Raw genomic sequence first — 21,264 nt, 5'->3', positions numbered from 1 at the left:
TGCTGGAGCTGCCAGAGGTGTCCAGATTATTCAGGGGGGTGTGTATGTTTATGTCCATGGATAAATTCTTGTACTTGGGAAAGGAGTTAATACATGATAAATAATGTATAAGTTGGAAAAAATGATCAATAGCTCTCCAAGATTAAACTAGTAACTCCTAAAACTTCTTCCTGAAATCTTAGACTCCTTGTCTTCCATTTTGCCTCACTTTGGCTGAGCCCCTCAAGACCATAACTGTACATAACCCAGAGCAGCAAGAGGAGAGGGAGTCACAAGTAATGTTGTGATGTCATCTTCAACATTCAAAAAGTTCAGGACATCAGATGGTTTTTTCCTTCTTTGTTTTTCAGATGTCAACTCCATATTTGTCAAGGCGTCGTCGTTTATCTTCGCCAGTCCGAGAACCGTTAGGTGCGCTTAAGTCTTTTGTCTCTTGGTCAAATATATTACGTAGAAAATGTGGTTTTATTAAAATTCATTAGAAAAGAATATTTCCTTTCTTGTAAACACAAAGGCATTATTTATCCAGCTGAGAAGTTGAATAGGGTGGATTTCAAAGGGAAGTTAGACGTGATTTTGCTTATGGCAAAATGTATTTGAAATACAGAAACTAAATAACTTGTGTACCTAAATCCCCCTTTGGTAATACGATTCTGCTGTGTTTAGCTCTCTGAACGCAGTATTTTTTAGTTGTCCTTATTTTACATTCATGGAATGTAATACAGCAGCTCTTTGGTCTGTTGGTCGCTGGTAGTTAAGGTGGTACTTTTCTATAAACTTTCTTGAGATGTTTCCCAGACTTGGTGCAAACCTATGAGTTTTGGTCTTAATATTTTAGACTTAACAACTCCAAGAAGCATTATTTTCATCTTCTTTCTGGAAAGCAAAACCTGCGCTTTTACTAGCCAAGTACAAAGCTTTCAAGCAACACGGAAAAAAAAGTAACAAAATGTTTTGGGTTAGGCTCTTTCTTCTGAGCAGGAGTCCAAAGGGCCAAGAAGTCTTCCTCTGCAATGAATATCTTTATATTATGCTACTTTGAAGGTTTTTGTCCAAGACCTTTAAATTCTTTCCTTTGTAATATTTGAACTCCATACGGTTAGGAATTTTATTAATTTCTTCCCTAATTAATTGCATGTTACTCATCCATTTAATTTGGCACTAATGGATGTTTAATTAACGATTAAGCTTAGTTCTTAATGAAATATGCTATTATAGTGAGGCTATCTGGATCATCTGCAGTTGTTTTTAATTCATATAGTATATTAGTGGAAGTGCCTTAATAGATTTGGGTTTTTTTTCTGTCTTCTGTTGTTTTTTACTTCTGGTTTGTTTTGGGGGTTTTTTTTCTGATTAGGCAATCAAGCTGCTGTTTGCAGAAAGAAGCTAGAGTTGTCAAATGAATGTTCTTCATCCAAATATCTACACTTACAACTTTCTGATGCTCCCAGTTCATCAAATAAAATAGCCTCATCTATGCATCAGCCTTGTCCAGAACTGAGCTCAACTTTGTCTGATAGTATCCATGGAGAATACCAGTCTGCAGATGAGGAATGCTCCTGGAGCAATACAAGTCTTGCAGACTTGTATCCAGGAATGTTAGAGATATTTACAGAGCTCATGACAAAGCATTCTCAGAGGAAAGTGTTAAAGTACATGTTTGGACAGTTAAGGTCCAAGAGATGTCATTCTAGAAGACCAAAGCTCAATGTCACCCTAGACAAAATGAGAGGGTTCGGACCCTGTAAACTAAAGAAAGGATTTCACAGCACATGTAGCTGTAGAAGTGAAGACAACCAGAGTACAACTTTCGGAAATGAGGGCAGAGAGTTCTCTTGTGATAGCTGCCTCATTAGTAGTTCATCTGGTCTGCTGCCCTATGCTTCTACTGATACAAATGAAATCACAATGGGCTACTCTAACGCAAGTTTACAACATTTGACATCTGGAAAGGGCCAAGAAGTCTACAAGCACACTGCTTTTCCTGATGTTACGGTTAGAATGGGAGAGACATCTTTAGTTCAAGATGATTTACAGACTCCTGCCTCACCAAAGAATTCAGAATACGTAGAAAGTGAAAAATTGGCTTACAGACGTTTCTCAGAACCCAGTTTTATAACATCTACTGCCAGTTCAGATTCAAGAGTGCTTCATCTTGTAAAAGAGAGTGAAACTCAGAAAACTGACTTTTGTGTTGGTACCTTAGAGTCACTTTCATCTGCTTGTAGTTCCTCTGGCAATAGGAACAATTCAATCCCTATCCTAAGTTGTTCTCCTGCAAGATCATCAAATACTGCATTCATATATCCTGAAAAAATAATTTCTAAAAGACAAACTTCTTTCCAGCACAAAGGCTTAGTTTCTTCCTCGTTTATGAAGCAGAATCCTTCAAAGATGCCCAATAAATATGAAGATGCGTTTGAGGAACTCTACTACAAAGTGTGTTCTGAAGAATTCCAAAAGTCTTTGACATTGACAAGACCTCTTATAAACTCACAGAACCTTGAAGAAAAAGGAAGATTAGTGAAGAGCGATTTAAGTCGTTTTAGGCAGTCCATGAAACAGATTGTTACAGAATTTGACAAGATCTATGGGGAACTGTGTAGGAATTCTGTTCCAAAATTTCCTGGGTTTCAGACAGCTTCAAATTTCAGAAAATATGAAGAAATACAGATGCCTGAAACTGTAAATGCTCTTGTTAATTCTCCTGTCCAAACTTATTCTGCAATTTCCAAAGTTAAAAGAACAAAAAATTTTCAAAACTATCTTCTTTGTTCACCAGTAAAGCGACTGAAACTTACACCGGAACATAGTTCTTCTTCAAAGAAGTGTCAGGAGGTTTCCCCCAGTGAAAAGGGTCATCTTCAGAGAACTGATACGGATCTTTTGAGCACATACAACTGCAGCAACCCCCACTTTTTTGGACATCACAGCTGTCATTGTCAGGTATTTAAAGGACCTTGGGGAAAAAAAAAATTGTGCATCTTTAGATATTTGGAAAAGAGCTTAAGAATGGATTAGAGCTGCAAGCTGTTGGAAGTAGTGATAGCATACTTGCAGTGCTTTTTGGTCAGTAGGGACGTTTTACAGCTCTGGGAGCTTCTGGATAGCAGGTGTCCCCTGGCTCATGTGAGGAAGCAGTCAATACTTATTAAATTTGAAATGGTTTTAAATGAAAGATTTGATTCCATTTTAATAGACAATGGCACTGGATAAAATGGTCTCAAATAGTGACTCAGTTATGGTCTTGTCCTGAAATGATGGCATTAATTTTTTAGATGGACAAGGTGAAGCAAACAAATTGATCTTGGTAGGGTTTCACAGGAATCATTAAACTTGTTTATTTAAATCAAATGCTTATTTCCAAGTTCAGAGCCATTTCTTCTGAGACAAGCTGTGAAATAGTATATTTTTTTATGGATGTTATATATTGCTGCTTTATTTTCAGGGCTCTGGATATCATGATTCTTCAGATAAAAGTTTTCTTGGTGATCCTGGCACTTCCCTGCAAGGTTAGGTTCAGACACTTTATTAATTTGCACAAGAGTATTTTTCTTAAGGAAATTTGCCCATTCAAGTATTTCCAGTGTTTAAATAGGCTAATACTTAAACAACATTCTGTAATGTTCAGGCTATTCAACATTGTTCTTGCCCTTTTCATCCACTGTTTCTCATCACCAGAATCTGGAACTGCAGGTGTGCACCCTGGTTGGCCTGGGGCAATGGAGAATTGCCGCTCTCTCAGAAATGTGAGGAAGCGTCACCGAAGGTAATAATAATTGCCTTTTTAAAAAAAGAGATTTCAAAATGAATTCTTACTCCTCTACACCTGTATTAAAGGTATGGAGGTGACATACATACTTGTAGAATGAATATGAGTGTGGGGAGAGCCCAAGACTTGAACACTGAGAGGCAAGTGTCTGTGGTCAAAATTAGCCAGACTCCAGCAAGGAGAGCGGCTGAGCACAGGACCGGAAGTTGACCTAACTGAATACCTGCTGTAGTCCTTATCTGATGTTCATTATAGTGGCATTTATTACTTTAGATATGCTATGGAACTGTTTTGATTGTGGCTGTGTGTTTAAGCTGCAAGTCTCCTCAAAGAGGAGTGCAGCATATTGTCATTTAAAAGGATTTGCAAAAGTTGGCCTCCTTGCAAGTTGGGCATCATTACCTGCATTTTGGCTCTGTGTAAACACGCAGTGGCTCTGCTTGGAACACATCAGAGATCCTCTCCTCCTGCTATTATCACTACTAGCAGTGTATTTAGATCTCTGGAAGCAAGACATTCTTTCTAGTTCCCTTAATACTGGCCTAATATGTCTGTTTTTATTAGAAGATATGTAACTTTTAGAGGAATATCAAACTTCAGATCTCGGATTTTTAATTACAAACATTTAATATTATAAGGATTTAAAAATCATTAAAAGCTTTCTAAAAAATTCCTAATTTTATTTATCAAAACATTTCTTACATGCTGGTTTTTGCCGTAACTGTAATTTGTCACCACGAGCTGTTGGTTTCCCAAACTCAGTCAAGAAATATTTTCACTATGCTTGAGATGATCATACAGCTGATATCAACATTTTCTGACAATGGTTGAAGTAGAGGTTCAAAGGAAGGCTGAAAGCATTTTTAAACTACTTGTATGGAGAATTTTAACAAGAAAAGAAAATTACCGATGTAAAGAAACATTTGTTTAAGCAAATGCGGAATTGAAGTTTAAAGACTTGTATTACAAATACATGCAATATTGATAAAAATTATATTTGGATTATTTATTATATAATGGAAGATTGGAGACAAGCTGATGAGTATGCAAGGACATTTCTGAAATGCTGAGTGTGCCCACTTAGCTTAGCAAAATTCTCCTTAATTCTTGGATTTCCTTTTTTTTTTTCTTCACTACATTATCCTGTCTCCCCATACAAAATAACCATTCCTGTAAGATTAGTTATTGTTCTAAAGGAAAAGGTTTTTCTTAATGCATATAAGTAGAGAATTCAAGATTTCAGAGTTTTCTTCTATGTCATCTGGAATAAAAATCTATTTCTTTGTTCTTTAATTACACAAAGATATGTTTGCTGATTTGTAGCCAGAATGGACTGTCAGCTGGCAAGCTTCCTGAGGCCTGTGGTGTGATATTTTTAGCTTTCTATGGTTCCCAGCAGTGTAGCTTTTTAATAGCTTCAGATCTCTCAGAAGTTTAATGCCTAAGCCATGTGGCAAAATGCTGTACGTTGTAATGAATAGTTGTGAAAAGAAAAGGAATATTGTCTTTCTATCTGGAAATAGATTGCCTTGATCTAGAAGTTGATTAGAAAAGAGATTTCTGAAAAGGAAGTGTTCATAACTAATGAACTTTTCTTCAGCTCTATGTAACTGCTGTCCTACAGCTTTACTGCTATACTTAATGTCAGATGTACACCAAATTAGCTCAAAATATGCGAGAAACTTTATGCAATTTTTAAAGTAATATGCAAGGTGTTCTCACTTGTGTCTTTAACTTTTGGCTAGTTGTGAATACATTCCAAGATTGCATCTCCAAGTTTAATAGATATAACTATTTATATCATAACTTAGATTGATATAGTAGCACTACTGAGGCATTAAAATGGTATAGCATGAAAAGCTTCCTCTGAAAGCACATGGGAAAGCAGACAAGGAGCTGTGCTGCTGTTCACAATCAAGATGTTTGTTTCATTCTGTTCATTGGAGTTTCAGCAAATATATTATTTTTGTGTAATTTACTTGATCACCTAAACAGAAATTTTGGTTTTTTTTCCTTAGGGTGTACAGAAAATTAAGCTACACTGATGGGAAAGACCAATCGTAGGAATCTCACCAAGAAGCATTCATGGACTGATAAAATATGACAGTTTCATACAGGTTGGGTTTTATTCAGTGTTGTTTGTTCTTCCAAGAGTTAAGGGTTTATAATTGTATGTAGGCAATACACAATTAGTTCTGGTTTTTACTTCCTTGTAATACAAATCTTTGGGAAAGGATTCATCCCTTTTGACAGTTTGTCAAATACTTGATTTATAGCCAAGTTGGAATTTAATACTTGGCAGTATTTGTGATCTGTATTTTTTATTTCCTAATGAGCTTTAATTCTTACTGTATTAATAAGGAACAAGTTCATTTACCTAAATTGCTGCCTATTCATATTTTTGAGTGTATCAGTACAGAACCAAATTCAGTGCTATATGCCGTGTTTAATGTTAACATTTTTTAAGTAGATCACCAAAGTTGTTATAAAAAGCTTTGATTCTTACTGTGTTAATAAGAAACAAGTTCGCTTACCTAAATTGCTGTTTGTTCGTGCTTTTTGACTCCATCAGCACAAACCCAAAATGACTGCTATGTGCTATGATTTGAGTCTGTTATGCAATGTTAATGTTAAGAGTTTAAGTAAATCCCTAAAGTTGATTGTTCAGTAAAATGTTCTACTCTTTAGTAGATTTGAGAATTGTATTGTGTTTTGACAAAATTTTACCTGACACAATATACATTCTAAATAAAGAACTGTTCTGAACAAATACCTGCCTTCAACATTTTTTTTAATACCTATGTAAATTCTCAGGGGGAGTTTGTATACCTGCATGAGCAAGTCCATAAGAATGAGGTATCAGGGGTCCCACAGGTTTCACTGCTGTGGCCTTTCCTGGCAAGGGGATTGTGTTAGTGGTAATTGCCAGATCATGTACTTGCTGTTTTGTCAGCACTGCCCCTTGTTACCTTTCTGAGCTTCAGAAGAGGAAGAAATTGGAGGTTTTTTTTCTTTATTTCCAGACACACAGGAGGGTTTTATTTTAGCTCTTAAAATCAAAATCTTTTTATCTTAAGTATTGTTCTTGAATAGGACAAGATGCCAATTCTAGTGAGGTTTTCTCTGCAATGAGAACTTCTGCACACACATTTTCTCCTTCATAATTTGGATGTTACCTTTCTTTCTATGACAGCAACAAAATACTGTCTTTTAGAAATGCTCTTGGGGCTCTTTTTTCTTCCTTTTCCAAACATGGATGCACTGTAGGGAATATGTTTTGTGAACTATCTTCCTCTTGGATTTGTTAAGGTAATTATTTCCCAGTATTTCTTGATACACCAGTACTGAGACATTGCATAATTCATTGTTTTCTGCTCTGAAGTAACTTAGAAGTCAACTGGAATTGGGTTTTGGACCTGTTCTGAATCTAGATATGACTTCTATACAGCAACTTTAATGCGGCTCACACAGGTAAGGAAGGTAAGTTTGTTTATTCAACATAGCAAAATTGTCTCCATGAAGATTACTTTGAAATAATTTAAAGAGGTCATTCTTGGAAAATCTTTAAGTGTTGGAAGATAAGATCATGCCAATGCCATGTTTTGGTGCTAGCAGTAGCAAAAAAGGGAGAAAGAGTAAGAGTTGGTATTTTTAGAGTTGATCCTGTATATCATGTGAGTCAGCAGACTTAAAAGCATGATGCAAGCAAAAGTCTGTATTGTTTTTCCTAACGATACTGTTTGGCCAGGTACATCTGCAGTGATTATCAAAGACTATAATTACTGCTGGATTACATTTGTCTCAAAAAGATGTCAGTGGTGCTACCTGCTCTCTCATGTTTTGAATTCCATTCTTCTACCCTTCCAAACAGTTTTGCTTTTTCCACCATATTTCTTCTTGTTTACTCATTCTTTACTGTTCCATTGAACTTGAATGTTAAGCTTACTGTTAATAAGCTTGCTTCTCTTTGCTATAATTTTTTTTTAAGGAACAGTGGAAAAACAGATGAGGTTACTGAGACAATATGAACCTAGAACTTAGCACCTCGTATGTGGTAGTTAGTTAAAATTTGTTTTATACATAAACTATCGTATACTGGTTAAATTCTTTATGTAGATATTTCTTTAATATCTCGATCTTCAACAATATTGAATATGCTTTTAGATATAAGGATGCAATAGTCACTTGAAAACTATCTCAGAACTCATTAAAAAACTTAGGTCATTCGATTGCTTATTTAAGCAGATGGGGAGGGTAAAGAGCCAAAAGAATAAAGCTAAATTTGAATGTGTCAGTATTACAAATGCCTTGGGAATAGTTGATAGGATGTTAAAGATCATCCTGTCTGAGAGCCGCAATCAGTAATTTATTGGAGGCAGTGATTAAATGTGAAAAGGGAGTGTGTGTGTGTATATATATATATATATATATATATATATATATGGCTAATGTTTACCAAAATGCTCTGCTCTTTGAACAAACTATGTTGCAAAGGAAATCAGCTGATGAAAATTGGCATAGACACATAGCTGGACTAAACAATGAAGACTGAGAATAGAAAGGAAACTAAATATACTTAAATCCCATGAAGTGGACTAACTATTACATGTACACTCAATGAGAGAAGTGGATACTTCATTTGCATTAAATTAGTTATCAGACTGAAATGACAGGTTGAATTTAATAATTGATTTTTTTTATTTTTTTTTCCCATTATTTGTCTCATCCCTTGATGTGTCTATCCATTTCTGCTGTTAAAAGGTGTTGGTTCTCTGTACTATGGGACTTTTGTTTCCAGGACTATCTCTTTCAGAACCTCACACAGTTTTAGGGCTTTGTGTGCTTCATAGTTTCAAGCTCCTAGGCACTGCTCTGTGTGGATTTTAAAGGCTCCAATATCCTAGTTTTTTGCGAAGGTGGGAGTGTCTGACACCTAGAGGCAGACACATTACATCAACTTGCTTTATTGTTTCCTGCTGCAACTGCTTAATGACTCCCAGAATATAAAAATAGATAACCACTCTATAAAAAGTTACCATTTACAGAGTTTATTCTTCAAATGAATGTGCACACAGTGAGTGAAGGGTTTGGGGAAATAAGAAGCTCTTTGTTTTTGTAAAATAGTAAGGATGGCAATGGAAAACCCCATAGGAATGTAAACATAACATAGAGTATTAGAAGGAAGAAATCCTCCCTGGATTTATTGTTATAGATGGTTCAATAATATCTTTGTGGAACCTTGAATACAGCTGTATACAATATAACACTAGTAGAGGAGTTGAGATTTGAGATGTATTCTAATATTGCTAGAGGAAATTAAAGGTATATAAAGGTACTGCTAAGTCTCATGAAATGTACAATTACTACTTTAAATCAGCTGTTAAATTATTCTCCAGTCATTGCCATAGACCAGTCGCAGTCACAAAGCTCACAGTGTGGAGCAGCAGATCAGTTCTTAATTGGTAAAACAGCTAATCACCAAGTGTGCAAGAATGAAACAATCTCATTTCAAAAGTATTGCAGTTAATATAGAATTGTACTCTGCTTGAGCTGTATAGACAGCAAGGGGGTCTTTTAGAAGTGCTTGAAAGTTGATGATTGTTGAAAACAGGATCAATTTTTACTGGAACCACAACCATGTGAATGCTGAGCTATCAGCTTCTGCAGCTTTTTCAAATTTTCTTCTGAAAGGCAGATGCATCTGAGTGGCAGTCTGGACCTGTGTCTTGCTTAGTCTATAAATATGCTTGGCAGGCAGTTTGGAACACTTAACTTACCCATTTCATACCACTGTTTAGTATGTCAGCTTTCTGGAATATTATCCCTAATCCTTCATTGTTCCTCTAGAATGAAAAAGCAAATCTCACTTTATTGTTACATCTTTGGCTCATTGCATATTCAGTTCTCCCCCTTTGTGCTGTGAATCAAGCCCATTAATCTGATGGGATCATCATGAATGGCTTCTACTTTTGCTGTGTTTTCAGCAGCCAGCTGCTCGCTGTTGAGGTAAATGCTAACTTTGGAAGCCACCCTGGGGTTAGGTGATCTTTCTTCATCTTCTTCTAATGAAGGATCTTTCTTTCTCCTTGGTTTTCTGCATTTTCCCTTGGCACTGTGATTAAGTGAGGCATAACACATCTGATTGGCAGACTCCACCTAAAAGAAAATTCACTTTAACATCCAGTAGTTATCTGTGCTTTAAATTTATATCTAAGACTTCAAGTATATCTAGACTCTAATCATAATTCTACCTGAAATTTGCCTAAAGTAGCTGAAAAGCAACTCATTAAAAGTACAAATGATTAAACTCTGGGAACATGGAAAACAGATCAATATAAGCTAATGGTAAATGACTCATAGTGGCAATATGGAAAAATTTATTAAGGTATCATTGGAAAGATTCTCTGTGGGAAGGAGGGAAGCTTATAAGTCCAGGTTCTTTGGGATGCAAGACATTATTGATCTAGTTTCCTTCTCATTTTTTTATTTTTTAGTTAGAATCTAGTTATTAATGTTATTAACAGGCTTTGTCTGTGCAGAAAACCAAAGCTGGATGATTCTTGCCTGTATATACGATCTCATTTCCAGTGCTTTTTGTTGCTATGTATGCTTTTTGTGTCTCCTGTATTTTTGTGCTTTTCAAGCCAGACCATCAATGACTATTGATACTGGAATGTCTAGATTTAAGAAGTTGTTCCTTACCTCCTGGCAATACCCTGTGACAATGTCTGAAAATCAGTCCTTATGCAATATGTGGCAGTCAGCTCAGGAAATTAATGCTAGGAATGCTTCAATTAGAGGCAAATCTCATTTGAAGCTTACATGCTTCAAGGCAAGCAGGTATCTCAACAAAGTATAAATCAATAGAGAGCAATCTTTCCCTGGTTAAGGCATATAGATTTTGCACTAGACAGGAGAAAGCCAGTCAAGCTCATGAGTACCATGTGATGAAGCTTGTGGTTTCACTTGGTTGATAATTAAACCAAATAAAATTATTTCTTTACATAAGCCATGGTCACGGATGCAAATTTAATGCCACGTGATCAGCATGCCTGTGGCTGAGCTTTATTATGCTGTATTGTATGGAACTGAACTCTCTATAATTATGCTTCCTTATTAATAACTATGGGCCATTAATGGAGAGTCAAGTTTGTACTGAAATACCTTGATGAACTGAGATACCAATGCATTGTAATTTTTGTGAGAGTGTGAAGATTTTTGTTATATACTCTTATAGGATAAATGAACTCTGAGACAGACCATATTATCCTAATTCAGAAATCCATAACTAAAATTAGAAATACCTGTAGCTGATTAACTGGTCTTTGAGGCCGGGACTTCATCTGCTCGTAACAACATTCTTCTGTAATTTATCAAAGTAGAAAAATCTTTTTATTAAGACATGCTACTGAGTCTTAAAAGATCAGGCCAACCGATTCTCTCTGCTAGAGAATGCACTCCCCCCAGTTTGCTTTGGTAGGATGTTTGTTTTGAAATCACACACAGATCTCTCCCTATAATTATAGAGAAGTAAATAGCTAAGAAACTAAGACATACTGTGAAAATGAAAATCATGTTGTGTTCATATGAAGAAGTTTCTCATTATTTGCTATATAGGCATCATTTTAGAGTGGTGGGAGGACTTCTTGCAATTAAGAGGTAGCCACATACTGATGATTTTTTTCAGCACAGCAGTCTTTTCTTTGGCTGAGAAAGAGGTTGTGAGTTGCAGCAGCTGGTGATTAAATTATATTCCTGAGTCTACTTCAGTTTTCTGTGAATTTGATTCTCGTTATTTTCTCATATCTCATTTTAGCCACCAGTAGAAAAGATTACTTCCTTACAGTTTTCAGACTTTTATAATGTCACTGCATTTGAGTGTTGACTTGATTAAATTTATGCAAACTGTGCGTGAAAAAGTTGGGTTTGTTTGGGCTTCTTTTTTCCTGCAGTTCAAGTGCTTTAGTTTTGCTTAGCCCCAATTACGGCTTTCAGAAGAAGTTGTGTTCTTGCACCTTAAATACTGCTTTAACTCTTTAAGGGCTTCAAGAGACAAACCCTCAGCACATTTGGCTCTCACTGCAGTTATATGATGTTGCAGCCTTTAATGTGGTGTCTCTCTGCCAAGGATTAACTAGAGCACAGTAAAGCAAAGCCAAGCTGTCTGTCCACCTTTCAGCTGCTGGGCTTCAGCACATTTGTCAGTGTTGCTGGTGATATGTGGATGCCACAGCAGAGAACTGGTATGTGTTTGTTTCTGCCTGCTTTTGTGAGAGCACTGACCTTGGGCCGTGAGTAATACGTGCTTTAGATTGCTTTGATAGGCATGGATCAAGCTGTTGTTTCAGTCAGTGCAGCTTTACATTTAGACAAGCTCTTTGCTTTGAGATACTTGGCTGAGCAGGACCATATGGACTGTAAAAAATCAAATTTGGTATGAGATCTGTTCATATAAATAGTACTGCAATATGAAGGTTTGCATTTCTATCCCAAGTATCTTTTAATAATTACAATTATAACAATAGTTGAAAAGATGTAGAGTATAAAGTTTGCCATTTGAGAAATGCAAAATATGTCAGTCATTTTTTAATCATGCATTTCTGTAACCACTGAATGGCTATAAAATATAGACATATGTTCCTAAAATGAAGCTTACCTAAAATATCTTGATTGAGATTGCCATAAACTGGATAATCTTCTGTGTCATAGCCATCATAGCTACATGGGGAATGAAAAAATACTTTTAATTCACAGAATATGCTTTATTTAGCACACCCATACTCTATTTTATTAAATGTTTTATGCACATATGCAGATTGTGTGTGTATATCTTCTATCTATAGCAGATTGTTTATGATCTTATAAACAAAACCAAAAATATCAGAAGGCGCAGAAATTGCAGTGTTGGTATTGTCAGGAGAGATTTGTTACCTAGCCCAGAATTGAACTCTCCTTTCCTGTAACCTCATTAAGTACAAAGCTAATCTCAAGACTATTAAGCTACAGTTTGAGGTAGGGTAAGAAATATTAATGATCACTGAACGGAACCCAATTCATGTCCTCTGAGACCACTCTGCAATGTAAACTAAAGCACCATATGTGTATTTCTGGGGGATGTTCTCAAAAGGTCCCCTCTTGATTCAACTAAAATGCTTCTGTTGATGCAGACAGGACCAAAGCCAAGTTCGGCTTTGCATTTTTAATTGTATGTTGTGTTTCATTACGTAGTGTTAATTGAAAATGTTTCTAGGTGGGTCTGTAAAATGGGAATTGCTAGTGCGAAGTGCTGTGTAACCTTTCCTGCACCCATTGCATCTCATCAGGGGTGAAGTCGTGCTCTAACACCACATTCAGGGGTGGTTTTCATCTGAACAGGCAGTAATAGACAAATACAGACTTCACAATTTCAAGAAAATTTGTAATTGAGAATTGGTTTTGGGTATCAGGTACAAGCTTTTGTATTTTTATTTCAAGGGCCTTTTATATTTGGGTTGAGATGAGACTTTAGCCATCTCAGTTTTCTAAAGTTTGGGCTTGGTTTGGGATTTTTTTCTGTACGGCAGAAGAGAGAGACTTGGAACAGAAATGTGTAACAGATCATGAGGTATCCTGCAGCTGTAAACAGACTGTTTTATTGCTTTTGGCCATGTGTAAAAGATGGCTATGAAATGTAAATATATGTAAATTATTGCTCCACAAGTATTAACTATCAGACCATAATTTATCACTGTTTTGTGAGAACCGAGAGTTCTTTTAAATTATTATGGAATTATTAAGTGATAGGTAATGGTGGTTTAGCTCAATATCTTGCACTTTCAGATAAAATTATAGTATTAGCATGCAATTATTTCATTGTTGATAAAATGACTGGAGGTTTTATCTCACATGTGAATTTTTTTCCCTGGGTTTTTTTGAAAACTCTTTTTCCACAACCAACATTGCTAGGCAGACTGCATGAGATGTTGAATCTTCTTCTATGCCATCCCTCCAAAGCTGTCATAATTTATTGCATATTTACCCTTGCCAGAAATAAACTCTTTTTATACAACTTACCTTGGATTGTTCTCTTCATAGTCTTTATGCATTTTAGCTGGAAAATTTGTTTAAAAAAAACAAGAGAAAATGAAACATGTTATTTTAGAACACTCCAGATAATTGTCTCAACAGGCATGCTTTTGGTTTTGTTTTAGAGAATAGAGTTGAAAGCTCTGGTTCTCAGCATCTTCAGTTGTCCCTCTACTTTTCTCAAATACTTTTGTCAAATACAAGAAATGTTTGTGTTATGGCCCTGTGCTGTGGCTGCAAAGTCTACATTAGTTTAAAGTACCCAAAAAATGTAACACATACGATTCGGTCTTTATTTCCTCTACCTTCTGCTTCTCCCTTATCTTTTTCTCTCAGATTTTCTCTGTCCGGGGAGGTGAATCATGTTAATATTACGAAGGATTTATTTATTTTATTAGTTCTGCTGCTATGTCTGAAAAAGATATCCTGTGATCCACACAAATGAAGAAACTGAAGCAGAGAGGCAATGGCTACAAAGAAATTTCATGCTAGAGCTTTATTAATAATTCAGGAATGCCTGATTTTCTTAACTCCGCTCCAAGTCTCCAGAATTTACCACAGTAAGCTCCAATCCGATGAATAATGCAGCATCAGCCACTCTGACCTAAACCTTGGTCAGGTTAGTTTTATAAATGACTGTGATTCTTCCTCACAGAAATACCTGCCTAGTAGCCCTAAACCACAAAATAAACCAAAAAGCTCAACCCACACCCATCCCAAAGGACTCCAGCAACTCTCTTAATAATACTTGGTGAGCTCAGTTTGTAAGCACAGGCCTTCTGTTTATGTAGGTTATATGCACATGTGTATTTAGCCTTGTTGAAGTCACCAGTGTTGGCCTTCCCATACTTAAATGTACAGCACAGGTGCAGTTTTCCCTGGATAAAGGGAATGGGGAGGATTGTACAACTTTCTAACCATAGAATTGATCGTGTAAGACAGGTTGCACTGGCACAACCTGCCAAAAAGTAAAAGTTGATTTCAACCAAAACCAGAGTATGACTGTAGTCATATGAGACATATTAGCTTAAGAAATACAGTAGAATCCTATTATGAAAAGCAATTAGAATTTTTTTTTTTCCAAAATACCCTGGCATAAAATCCATATGAAATCTGAAATTCAAATGAGCATTTGGTAATTTGGGGGGGAGAAAATTTTCTCCAATTTATTTTGTACCAATGTGTCTACTTAAATTTAAATTCGAAGTATAAATAATTAGCAGTTATAGGAAAAGTATACTTCCTAGGCAAGGAAATTGCAGGTATTAAAAATATACTTGAGTTCTGATTAGATTTTTAAACTCTTCTTGTTCTGCTGGTTTGCCTTCAGAGAATGATTTGGGTAGCTGGTTTTAGCAGTGGATCAGACAGTGAGCAATCACTCTGTAATCATACCTAACTCTGCTAAAAGTTTTCAAAAGCTAAATCCTCTCTAGTAAAATCATCCTTGCCAAAATACAATTTTAAGATGCAGAAGCATCAATTTGTCGACTTGATATCTCTGAGCAGGGATGGCTTCAAACACTGAAACTTGATTCCTTACAAAGAGATATTACTTACCTTGCTTCTTTTTCATACAGTGTGAAATATTCAGTGTCAATGAAACAAGCAGAGCCAAACTCAGGAAGGCCAAAACTCCCCAGATAGAAAAATGGCAGTCCATTTCTGTAACTGGAAGAAAATCTGCTATTTGTGTTGTCTAACAGTTTTACTGCATTCTTCATGCTTGGCTGATTTTTGCTTTCTGTAATCGAAGCTGCTATTTTGTTTACTCTCTGACAGCTATCGCTATACAAGCTAAATAATTAATATCATAACGAGATGCTAAATACTAAGAAAGCAACTTTAATAAACTGTTAGCAGAAATACTATTTCATTGGAATTCAGCCAAAGATTAAGCTAGTGGTTTGCCTGTAAGATGCAGTAAAAATCAGAAATTCATAAAGAAAAAAAGCCATTTTACTGGATAGTTTTGAAATTATTTTTGCAGTTATCTTTAAGTTAGTAAATTCTTAGCTGAATTCTGGAGATCATGAAAGTAGTTCTGAATTTAGTCAAAACAAATTTGCCGATGTGTCTCTGAATTATAAGACTGTAACATTTTAAAAATCCCTCCCAAAAAAAGTCAAAATTTGGTTATGTTTTCTTGCATTGTTTTCCAGCTATTAAAACCACTTGTATTTATTTTCTTGCCTGAGAAACCAGAGGAAATGATGTTCAAGAGTAAGCATTAGCTGGGAACCAGTATTACTGCAAAGAAAACAGCTCCTGGAAAATCACTTGGTAAAAAAAACCAAAACAAAAAAAATCTTCTTTTGCTCTAAACTTGCCTCTCCTTGCAATAAGAAAGAGAGGAAACAACCCTCTGCACGAAATCTGTTTTTTTCATTTATTAATTCTTTGATTAACCTAGCTCATACAAGTTTTCCATCACAAACCATGCTGAAGAAAATAACCCATTTGTGGCTGTGTAGTGGCCAAAATTATCGGCGTTGCTGTGAATGGCTTGCAAAAGCCTTCCTTGACAGAGGAAACAATGAGCCAAATAAATGAGTGAAAGGAGCTTGCAGCTGGGTTCTGAACTTTCCCCAGGGGTGTGGTTCATGTTTGAAATAAAGCCTGCCCGATGTCCAGAACCAACGAACTCCTCTAATAGTGCAAAAAAAGAAGAGTGTAGCTGGAGCAGAGCGGTCAAGGGGCTGGATTGGACAATGCTGATCCTTAATGCACTTTGTCGTTTTTTGACATATCTGGATTCCCTGGGCAAGCTGCCATTTTGTTTGTTTCTGCAGTAAAGCCGGGTTGAAGGAGTACAGGAATGCACTTTTCCATGTTGCTGGCCAGGGAATGGTGGCAATGCATTTGCTCCTGCTGAGAAGACACAGTGCTGCTGTTCCTTGACTGACTGGCTCCAGCTCAAAATCTTCCTACAGGTTTTGCTCCCTCATTGTGCTGGTGTTGCCAATGCTTTTTTTGTTTTGTTGTACTCTAACCCTCAGATGCCTTTACAATGACAAAACAAGATAAGATAAGCCCTGGTAGTAAAATCACAAATCACCTAGAATCGCCTAGGCTTCTGGGATGCAGGTTTCTTTCCTGATCAGAACTCTCTTTTAAAAGGAACAAAGCAAAGCAAATAAGCTGTAATTTTCTGACAGGCTTCTTTTTTTTTTTTTTTTTTTTTTTGCACATGGTTCTTTCAGTGACCATTTATTCTTCTTTTTAAACTAAGTATCCTGTTTCCCTTCCTTTCTACCACTTGACGTTTTCCAAAGGTTTTTGAGAGTTCTTTATCACTGCAATACTCCTTTTCATCTTGAAAGGCACTTTTTTTGCAATGAGATACAGACATTCATGAGGAGAGACAGCATCCCCAGGAAGCAGCTCTACATCAATCCTACTTTTCAGGGAAGGAATTAAAAGAATGGGAGATCCTACACTGAGATGATGTTATCAGGGTGTATCAAGAATCACCAGTCTTTGGAACCTGGTTACTGTGCAATTAGTCACTCCATATTGCATCCCATGCAACCTGTTCAAAACTACAAGTCTGTCCAGGACAAGAAATTTCAAGTTTCACTGTTGTGCCTAAATAATCAGAATCATATCTCATTCTTCTCCTGTCTTTTTATCTTTTCTGATATGATTGGTTTCCATTCTTCTCGCTTTATTTCATATTTCTTTTCCTACAAGCACTTTTTCCAGGGAGCAGAAGCAGTATTATGGTCTATGAGAAGCGAAGAACATGTAACTGTGATAGAATCACAGAATCAACTGTGGAAAATCACAGAATCCATGTTGGAAAAGTCCTCTGAGATCATTGAGTCCAGCCTGTGACTGAACAGCACCTTGCCAACTGCACCATGGCACTCAGTGCCACGTCCAGTCTTTCCTGAAACACCTCAGGGACAGGGACTCCACCAGTTCCCTGGCTGGGCAGCCCATTCCACAAGCCACAACACTGTGATTCACTAGAATAAAAAGAGTGAACAGGTACCTAAAGTAGTTATGACCTAATGTTGTTCCTTTTTCTTCACATAGAATATTGTCATTTATCTCTATGATTCAGGAATTCAATTTTTCCCCAGTGTTTCCAGAGTAGAAGGAAAATTTAGTTTCAATTTGACTATTTTCACCCCTTAACTGGCATACGTTTTGCTGACAAGTATTATTTTCCTGTTTCAGCTTTTGATTTAAATTGAAATTATTATCTGGAAAATAGTAAAGGTTGGATATAATTTTTTTCTTTTTAGCTTTCAAGTTTAAATTCTATAGTATTTGAGCAATCCTATTTCTCAAGAACTTTAAAAACATTCTAGGAAAAAGAAATATATGAAACTTGTATTTCTCATTAAATGTACCAGTGTTTTAAATCTCACAATCTATAGTTCTTTCTTAACCATGAATTAGGAAATCTATGGGTGTGGGTAGATTAAGAAAAGAACATTTAAATTTCTTCCTGGATGAACACTACTTTGTTTATTTTTAAATTTATTTTCCACAACACTGACTTAAACATCTGCTTGTGTTTCAGTAGAATGTATACAAACATATGTGTGACTTCAGTATATTTTTGTTTGTTTGTTTTTGCAATACTAGCTATTGTTTTTCAGTCAACACTACTTACATGGGAGAAACAACAGCAGTTTTTACTTAACCAATAAAACCATAGTAAACACCTTGATCAGAGGTGTAGTGGTGCTGTTCTGAGAGCTCTATGCCATTCTAACATTAGTTTCAAGCTAATCATATCACCCAGGCATAAAATATGAGAAATTCCAATTTTATATCCTAGCTTTACAGATATGCAACTCCCAGATCTTTCCCATGTCTTCTTGTCCTTATAGGTGTTTCTGATATGTTGCTTACATTTATAGATGCATTATTTCAATATTAACTACTCTGACAACAGCAGCATTAAAAGGAAAGCTGACTGTGTGAAGAACACTTTGTCTCCACAGATAACTACACTGCACTCCCTAAATGTACAATAGCAGATGCAACCTCTCACAGTTAACAGGTTGTGCTAAAGACAAAAATATGATAAGGAGACTGTAGATGGTGAGTGAGAAATAAACAGTAAGTCTATTAGACTAATTATATTCCATTTTGAAATTGTCTTTAATTCTATTCTCTAATTTTAATTCTCATTCAAGTAATCTATTCTCAAATGGAGCAAAAGTATATTAATCCTTTTTATGTAACATATAATTAGTGCAAAGAACCCGTGACACTGTATTCATTCAAGCCATCAAATTGAATATTTTTTTTTAATGTTGTATTTTTTGAAAAAAGTCATATGGAATAAATAGGCTGCTTGGGAATAGGACACTTTGATTCTAAAACGATAAATTCCTTCACAGTTTTCTGTGATAGTCTGTCTGTGATAGGAAAACTTAAGGGTGGTAGTAGTTTGTTACAAAAAATAATATTGAAGTATTCTTAAAGTAATATGCTCCTCTGTGAAAGGAAAAAGTTCATTATTATACCCAAAGGTTTCAGGAGAGGGACAACTATTCTTGTTCTATTGTTAGAAGACTTTGGGATGTGTGAGTGGAGAAGCAGTATATTTAATTATGATAAAGATGACAGTATTTTGATTAACTAACATCAGACTCTCTCTAGTATTAATGATATATTCTTATGCTGCTGTTCTTCCATTTCTCTTTGAAAACCAGGTTAAACTTGGAGTAGCATCCAAGTAGAACATCTGTCTTAGGTAAGTTACTTCATTTGGATAATATTTTTACTTTTCTGACTTTAGGGATGGGGTTGCTCACCATCTCTTAGTATATTTTACAGTGTTATGAACTGAAGGTACCAAATTCACACCACAAAATAGAGACAAACAAAAGACCTTCTAAATACGTAGTTAATTGTGCTTTTTCTCTTTACAAGTCTATTGATAACTTTCTTCACCAACAGAGACAAGACATGGGAATAAATAGAGTTTTGCTTATTTGTTCTTAGGTTTTCTCTTTACAGGATTCATTATACTGTCACTGGAGGGTTGTGAGAGAAAATAAATTAAAAAAAACCCCAAAAGAACATCAACACCAATAACAAAAAGCCCAACCAAAAAAACCCAAAAGCCTCCAAAACATTCTAATCTTTCCTGGATTAATTTCTGCTATTCATTTTACTGCAACTCAAAGGAGTGGACATAATCCTGTACTTCTGTGCAGGGAGTGGAGCCAGATTTAACCATTTGTGTTGGATATTTGTCCTCTTAACAACATAAGAATAGGTAGCAGGAGTGCTATGTTTTGTTCCTCCTTGCTCTAATGTATTTTGTGTAGAGAATCCATCAGGAAGGATAACAGGGAGATTAGCATACTTCTACCAGGTTTTTGTACTGGAAAGGAATGTGAGGTGAGGAACAGATATCATCTAGCTGGACATGCCATCTGTGGTATCAACGTGTTATCCACAGAGGGAGGTTAATTGCTACCAGATTTATGGTGAGGATCTGGAGCACAAAATGGTTTTCCTTTCTTTCCTCTTGTTTGTGTCTACAAATTTGTTAAAGATTAGATAAAACTGTCTTTCCTCCCCCCTTCCAATTAAGTGTTGATTATAAATAATATTTTGTACTAATGGCCCTTTGAAGAAGAAACCCGTTAAGAGACTGATGAATGTTAAATTAGCATTAAAAATGCTTTCACCTGCGTGAGATTTTAATACAGGATTAATTATCTGAAAAAGATTCCTTAAACTGTAATTAATTAGCGCATAACTAATTGGTTTGTAAGATATCAACTTCATACTTCAGAAGGGAAACAGCACATTGTAAAATAAGAAGGCCTACAGCACAGTATTTTCAGCATAAAACTAATGCCAGTGCTTAATCTTCATTACCAAACCTTAATTAATGAAGGTTTAGCACCCTGAGCCACCTTCTTGGAAGGCTGCTAATCTACCATAGCGTGGTTCTACTGCTCCTACGTTTAAAAGTTTAAAAGATAAGGCTTACCTGGTTTTGTTGTTTCTAGGAATACTCCCCTCCCCTTTATCCAACAGGAAATCAAGTTATGTTGGCAGATGTTGGATACTCTCTTGTTTTGAACCTGGCAACGTGAACCTGCCTTTAGAGTTGCTGTCAATCTCAAATCCCTCCAGTCTTCTTTTTCACCTCCTTTCTTACAAACAGGAAATGTGGTTCAGCTTTTACCAGCAAACACGCATTCTCCTTCAATGTTTGCCTCCAAGAGAGAATTAAAGTATTTATGTGTACCCTTGTATTTATTATCCACCTGTCTTGCCTCAGAGGAACATTTATAGGACTATTTGTTTCATTTATCTTTTGTAATATTCATATTCACACTCTAAGTCTCCTTGGGTTTAACGTTATGTTGAATTCAACAGAAGTATTTAGTACTTGTTAAACTAAATTACAGAATTGTTTTACCTAGGAGTGTTATGTGATT

The 21,264-nt window shown here is 35.9% G+C and overlaps 2 protein-coding genes across 4 annotated transcripts in view; one reads left to right on the top strand and one right to left on the bottom strand.

Annotated features, from left to right (window-relative positions):
* HJURP (Holliday junction recognition protein) overlaps positions 1-6,542 on the top strand; it is a 36,075-nt gene extending 29,533 nt beyond the window's left edge. For 2 of the 3 annotated variants that reach the window (XM_088156776.1, XM_088156785.1), the window contains exons 21-25: positions 351-411; positions 1,358-2,946; positions 3,449-3,512; positions 3,682-3,769; positions 5,791-6,542. In XM_088156776.1, the coding sequence (XP_088012902.1) occupies positions 351-411; positions 1,358-2,946; positions 3,449-3,512; positions 3,682-3,769; positions 5,791-5,836 (1,848 nt within the window). In that variant the 3' untranslated portion in view covers positions 5,837-6,542. The remainder of the gene's footprint in view (positions 1-350; positions 412-1,357; positions 2,947-3,448; positions 3,513-3,681; positions 3,770-5,790) is intronic. The other variant, XM_088156792.1, reaches the window with a different exon arrangement.
* A 2,262-nt stretch (positions 6,543-8,804) lies between these two features.
* Positions 8,805-20,978, bottom strand: TRAT1 (T cell receptor associated transmembrane adaptor 1). Its single transcript, XM_014892237.2, has 6 exons — positions 20,811-20,978; positions 15,398-15,508; positions 13,826-13,862; positions 12,429-12,490; positions 11,077-11,135; positions 8,805-9,928 (listed from the first exon to the last, which is right to left on the bottom strand). The coding sequence occupies exons 2-6, from the start codon at positions 15,498-15,500 to the stop codon at positions 9,671-9,673; spliced, it is 519 nt and encodes a 172-aa protein (XP_014747723.1). The 5' UTR covers positions 15,501-15,508; positions 20,811-20,978; the 3' UTR covers positions 8,805-9,670.
* Between the last annotated feature and the right edge of the window lie 286 nt (positions 20,979-21,264).

The sequence above is a fragment of the Sturnus vulgaris genome, chromosome 2 (assembly GCF_052056855.1).
Source record: "Sturnus vulgaris isolate bStuVul1 chromosome 2, bStuVul1.hap1, whole genome shotgun sequence".
In the NCBI taxonomy this organism is placed as follows: Eukaryota; Metazoa; Chordata; class Aves; order Passeriformes; family Sturnidae; genus Sturnus; species Sturnus vulgaris.
The sequence above is the reverse complement of the archived record's forward strand: the minus strand, read 5'-3'. Positions and strand labels throughout refer to the sequence as shown.

Coding starts and splice junctions, on each gene's coding strand:
- TRAT1 (XM_014892237.2), bottom strand. CDS start 15,500: ATGGACTGCCATTTTTCTATCTGGGGAGTTTTGGCCTTCCTGAGTTTG. Junction 13,863..15,397: donor CTGTATGAAAAAGAAGCAAG/GTAAGTAATATC, acceptor CAAATTTTCCAG/CTAAAATGCATAAAGACTAT. Junction 11,136..12,428: donor TCTCAATCAAGATATTTTAG/GTAAGCTTCATT, acceptor GATAAATTACAG/AAGAATGTTGTTACGAGCAG.